Source organism: Aethalodelphis obliquidens, unplaced genomic scaffold, assembly GCF_003676395.1.
Source record: "Aethalodelphis obliquidens isolate GAN/ISIS:26980383/991018 unplaced genomic scaffold, ASM367639v1 scaffold26, whole genome shotgun sequence".
Lineage (NCBI taxonomy): Eukaryota > Metazoa > Chordata > Mammalia > Artiodactyla > Delphinidae > Aethalodelphis > Aethalodelphis obliquidens.
The window spans coordinates 19,621,194-19,627,517 of NW_020837970.1; the positions used below are offsets into that span (position 1 = coordinate 19,621,194).

Consider the following 6,324-nt stretch of genomic DNA (forward strand, 5'->3'; position numbering starts at 1 on the left):
TTTATTTTAATGAAGCTGGTACTGACGATGTCCATTTAAAACCTATATCCCAGGCCAAAAAGTACAAATAAAGTCAAAAAGAGCAGTGTTCTGTTGTATACACTTCTGCATGAATAACTTTTAACTGCTAAGGAGAATTAGAACTTTTCTGGGATCTTCTGACAAGGTTTTCCCTTCATCTTAAAATGCTTTCTCTTCAGTGAAGCCATCTTTGGAGCTAGTCATTTATTCTCACCACCTTTGTCATCTTGACTCCAACCTGATATTCCTCTTTTGATCCACACCCTCAGATTTTAAAAGTAGCTTCAAGTTAAGGAAACGTCATTTTTCCACAGTTCGGTTCTCTGAAAAACTTCCATCTCCCACTGAAAGTCGTAGTCCAAGAGTGAAGCAGTCACATGCTAAAACTTTCAAGGCCAGCTGGAAAGTCATTATGATTACTTGCATTAGTCAATCTTATCACAAGCCTGAAAGTGGACAGTCCTGGAAGGCGGCCTTTCTGTGCACATACGTAATTTTTAAAAAGGAGGCGGCAATATGAAGGGGGCTGAGGTTTGATCACCAAAAATCAGCACAGTGAAACAAACAATAATGAATAATAGACACTAGAATGCAAATTACCAGATGTTTTAAAGAGATGCCAGTTTTCAATTCTGTTTTGAACATCACGTTACAAAAGAACTATTTTTAAAAATAAAGGATTAGGGAAAGTAAAAAAAATAAAAAGAATATCTAAACTGTTGAATGACCCCCTGTTTGTTCGTGATAAACTTCAATCACATCTTCTCCCTCTATTCCCAGTTCTTTTGGAGTATGATTATCAGTAATTCTCTGACCTTCAAAGAGAAACCTGAGTGAATTCATGGGAACGTCGTGTCTTTGACAGTATGATTCTTTGAGTTCCTTGAGATGTGTTGTCATTTTCACTCTGAAGTAAATCTCATTGCTCTCCTGTCCTGTGACTTTGAGTTTAATATATTCTCCTTCCTTCTTATCCCCCAAATCCTCAGTTGAAGGTTTTGCCTCCTGGTCAGACATGGTGACGGTGGCTTCCCCTGGGCTCTCTGCACAGCAGCGGCCTTGGGTAGGCAGAACCTTGCCTGCTTCATATATTTTTCAGCTCTTATTGGGGGCGTGAATGTTTAGGATAATTAGTCTCTTGATTAACACCTTGTCATTATGAAATGACCTTCTTTATGCCTTTTGGTAGTCTTGCCTAAAATTAATAGCTATTCCAGCTTTCTTTGACTAGTATTAGCATGGTATATATTTTTCTCACCCTTTTGTTTTCACCTCTTCATATTTTTATATTTATATATAGTTGTGCCTTGTCTTCTCATCCTGTTGTCAGATTGCCTTTCATTGGGATGTTTAAGCCATTTACATTTTTTAAAAATAAAATAAATTTATTTAAATAAAATAAATTTTTAAATAAAATTTATTTTTAAAAATCTCTTTAGAGGGTAAAAAAAGAGCAGGAAGTGTGTAAAGAATAAATAAGGAAAGAGAAAAGGATTCTTAGTAATTTTTCATGTATTCTCACTGAAAAATAATGAAGAGAAAATGCGTAGCTGAGAAGCAAAATTAATCCTGATTAAGGGCATTTACATTTAATGTGATCATTGAAAGGGTTAGGTTTATGTCTGTAATCTTCCTATTTGTCTTGTGTTTGTCCCACCTGTTCTTCCCTTTATATTCTTATTCTTGCTTCCTTTGGATTAATTGAGTGTTGTTTTTAATCCCTTACATCAATCTTCTTTTAAAGAAGATACGTAGACAGATAAACAAGTAAATATAAAGAAACAAAATTGGAAAAGGGAACAGGAACTATCTGGTTTAGGTAATGGGGCAGGGAGCTGGTGGCAGTTTTCACTAGGATGGTCAGGAAAGGTGACATTTAAGCATATGACATTTAAGCAAAGACCTGAAAAAGATCAAGGAGTGAGTCATGTAGATCTAGGAGAAGACAATTCCAGATAGAGAAGCCCTGAGTTTTATAATCATGAATGTGCCTTGTAGGTTCAAAGAGCAGCAGAGGCCAGTGCGGCTGGAGCAGAGTGGCCAAAGGGGCGATGAGAGCAGAGAGGTAATGGATTGTGGAACACCTTGCATGAGTCTCTGAATGAGATGGAAAGCTGCTCTAGGGCTTTGAACTGGAAATGGCATGACATGACTTAGGTTTTAAAAGGATCACTCTGGTTACTGTATTGAGAATAAAATTTGTTGGAAAAGGGGAGCAAGAACAGAAGCTAGAAAGCCAGTTAGGAGGTTATTATAATAATCCCACTAGAGATGATGCCAACTCAGACCAGACCTGGGAGAAGTGTTAGATCCTGCATATTTTGAAGGATTTGCTGATGGGTATGTGTATGCAAAAAGTAGAGGATTCAAGAATGATTCCACAGTTTGGCCTAACGAAATGGAAAGATAGAATTATATTCTGAGATGGCAAAACTGTGGGAGTCAAAAGCCTACAACAGCCTGGTCCATGGTAGGTGCTTTGTGTTGTGAAAGACAATCTTGGGCATGCAGTCTTGCAATCCCCTCTCTTGGCTGTGAGAATGGGCCTTGGGCCTGGAACACTTACTTAGCAAGAAATAGAGTCCTCACAGCTTGTGCTCCTGTGTTCTGCTTAAGCATCATATGGCACCTGGCCAGCCCCACCCTTGTATCTGTCCCCTGGTGGGAGAAGGAGGAGTCATTGTGCTGTAGCCATGAGGGCTGAGTGCAGGCCAGCTGTGCCCTGCATGGCTGCCTAGGTTCCCCCTGCTGGCCATGGGGGAACCAATCCCCAGTACTGATACTGATCTTGCTCTGTTTCTTCTGTGTGAGTCAAGTGATGTTCCCTCCACTGCTTGACTGTGTTGTTTTCCATGGTGACTCCAGTACCAAGATGTAGTGAGCAGAAGTGTTTGGACTTCTACACCTGGTGACAGGCCACAGATGCCACTTGCTCGACACTTTGTAAATATTCAATGAATGAATGAATGGGAGGGTTTGGACTTCAAGTTAGGGGCTGTTAATTTTGAGATGACTATTAGACCTTTAAGTAGAGATGTTGAGTGGTCAATTAGATGTAAAAGTTTGGGAACTTCCCTGGTGGTCCATTGGCTAAGACTCTGCACTTCCAACTGCTCGAGGAGCTAAGATCCCACATGCCGTGCGCACGGTGTAGCCAAAAAAAAAAAAATGAGATGTAAAAGTTTGGAGGGCGGGGAGAAAAAACAATCAAATTATTTGGAAAGAATTGGCATCTGCATAACGAGTGTTTCTACCCAACAAGAGACATATATAAGAATGTTCATAACAGCATTATTTGCAGTAGATTTAAACTGGAAAACAAGATTCATCAACAAAAGAATGAAAAAATAAATTGTGGTATAATCATAGAATGGTATTCTACAGTAATGATAACGAATGAACTGAGGTACATGCAACAACATTGATGAAGCCAGACATAAAAGAATTCTGTATGATTCCATTCATATAAATAAAACTAAACTATGGTGTTAGAAGTCAGGATGGATATTAGAGGGAGGAGGGAGCAGATAGTGATTGGGAGATAGTACTAGGGTACCTTCTGGAAGGCTTCTGTTTTTTTATCTGAGTGGTGATTGTGTGTTTACTTTGTCATCACTCATTGAACTGTTCATTTGAGTGTTGGACACTTTTGGAGATATATGTTATATTTCTAAAAAAAAAATAGTTAAGCTGTTATGTTAGAATATTGCCTCCCAAAGAATTTGCTTAACAGACTCCAGTTTCTATAGTTATGCTTCATTCTTAGCTATTCTTGAGGTTTTAAGTGGTCATGAAACATACACAATAATCTATTTAAACTATAATGGGAAGAGTGTTGTACAAATAACTGAATTCCTAATATTGGGAAAGAGGATGAATAACAACCACTGAAAGAAATAATGCAGGGTTTAGCATACCCACCTTGACATCTAAAATGTTATTCGATTTTTAAGTTTGGAATTTAAAGTGAATTAGAGAAAACTCAGTAGGAAATCTTGAGTTTAAATATAGCAGTGAAGCTTCAAACCCCGCATATGGAACTATAAGATAGAACATTATTTCTCAATAGAATGCAGTAACCTTATAACGGTATACTTGAGTTAGGTATGTGTTAATTATTTTGAGCTTTGAGCATTAAGGTGAATCTACAATTTCATCCTATTTGTACAAGGATGTTTACCTTTACAGTGTTTATCAATGATATTAAAGACACCTATACAGTGTAGTCACTTAAGACCCAAATCCCACTCTTAAGTATCTATGAGTCATGACCTCCATGACATTTTGCTTTAATTGCCTCAACTCCGCACCACAACCGTAGACCAAATCTAACAAGATAAAATATAATGGGGGTAAGTGCAAGGTCTTATGTTTAGGTTCAGATGCAGAAAGTAAAAGTATGATTTACCAACATAGGTGATGAAATTTCAGGGAATTTTATTGAGGTAAGATCACTCTTCAATGGGACTACCCCCTCAAAAGATAAATGTAATTGTAGGCTTCATTACTGCAAGTAATGGAGATAATTAGATCACACCAAGAATATTATGGTCAGTTTGGGGCACCCTATTTTTAAGAGTGACATTACAAATTAAAGCTCATCCAAAGGAAACACCAAGTTTTGAGGGGTTGTGAAAAATGGATTATGTGGCAAAGAAACTGACTCTGTAGTCTGACAAGAACCTGTAAAGCATTATCCCCATTTTACAGAAAGGAAACTGAGGCTCACAGATAATTCATGATTTATTAGAATGTAATTCAAAAGTGGTTGGCTCAGGCCCCATGTCTCTTGATTCTTCATTTACTATTGTTGTTTCAAAATATTGGTTTTAGTTATATTTTATAAAAGCCTGGCTGTTAACCCTTATATGAGGAAAACTTGAAACTGTAGGGGAATGATTACAGATTAAATGAGGGAAAGGGAACATTCAGAGTGGGAAGATCAGTGTGAGAAGATAGTTTGGTTATAAGTTTATTAGTATTACAGAAATATCTTATACACATTTCTCTCTTTTTCAAGGTTTTTGACTCCAGTGAAGAATCTGGGCATCTTGTTCTCACCATAGTTATATCGGGTCATTTCTTCATTTCCCAAGGACAGACACTGTTGGTAGGTTTTATGCATATAGTTTAATATGTAGATATATTTATCTTTGTAGCTTTACATTAATTTTGTATCATCAAGGTTCTTCAGTCTCATTGAAATTCATCAGGTTCAACAAATTAAGCATTTATTGAATGTTCTATAACAGTGGGAAATAAAAAAACATAATGAATATTTCCTGCCCTAAAGGAATTTAGGGTTTTGTTGGGAGTCAGAGTGGATCAAAGGATTGAGATTAATCGGTGTTATAAAGGACTCTTCATTGGGGAGATTGGGTTGAAGACAGGTTAGATTTATAGAGAGATGGGTGTGGGTTTTCCGGATAGAATAAAGAGCATGTGCAGAGGGATAGATTTGAGAAAATAGCTAAAAGAAAACTTGAAGCATGCTATTATCAATTGATAGAGTCCTCTATAAAACTCTAATTTTATTTTATTTTTTATTAAAGTATAGTTGATTTACAAGGTTGTGTTAGTTTCTGGTGTACAGCAGAGTGATTCAGTTGCACATATATATACATATTCTTTTTCATATTCTTTTCCATTATAGGTTATTATAAGATATTGAATATAATTCCCTGTGCTGTACAGTAAATCCTTATTGTTTATTTTATATACAGTAGTTTGTATCTGCTAATCCCAAACTCCTTATTTATCCCCTCACATTTCCTCTTTGGTAACCATGAGTTTGTTTTCTATGTCTGTGAGTCTGTTTCTGTTTTATAAATAAGTTCATTTGTATCATATTTTAGATTCCACATGTAAGTGATCATATGATATTTGTCTGATTTACTTCACTTAGTATGATAATCTCTAGGTTCATCCATGTTGCTGCAAATGGCAAAATTTCATTCTTTTTTATGGCTGAGTAGTATTCCGTTGTGTGTGTGTGTGTGTGTGTGTGTGTGTGTGTGTGTGTGTGTGTGTACATCTTCTTTATCCATTCAGCTGTCGATGGACATTTAGGTTGTTTCCATGTCTTGGCTGTTGTGAGTAGTGCTGCTATGAACATAGGGGTGCATACATCTTTTTCAATTAGAGTTTTGTCCAGGTGTATGCCCAGGAGTGGCATTGCTGGATCATATGGTAGTTCTATTTTTAGTTTTCTGAGGAACCTCCATACTGTTTTCCATAGTGGCTGCACCAACTTACATTCCCACCAGCATTGTAGGAGGGTTCCCTTTTGTCCACAGCCTCTCC

At 37.0% G+C, this 6,324-nt stretch overlaps 1 protein-coding gene across 1 annotated transcript; it reads right to left on the reverse strand.

Moving 5' to 3' along the window:
- Positions 1-373: 373 nt before the first annotated feature.
- LOC113629225 (small ubiquitin-related modifier 1-like) lies at positions 374-1,038 on the reverse strand. Its single transcript, XM_027123558.1, has one exon. The coding sequence runs from the start codon at positions 1,036-1,038 to the stop codon at positions 733-735; it is 306 nt and encodes a 101-aa protein (XP_026979359.1). The 3' UTR covers positions 374-732.
- Between the last annotated feature and the right edge of the window lie 5,286 nt (positions 1,039-6,324).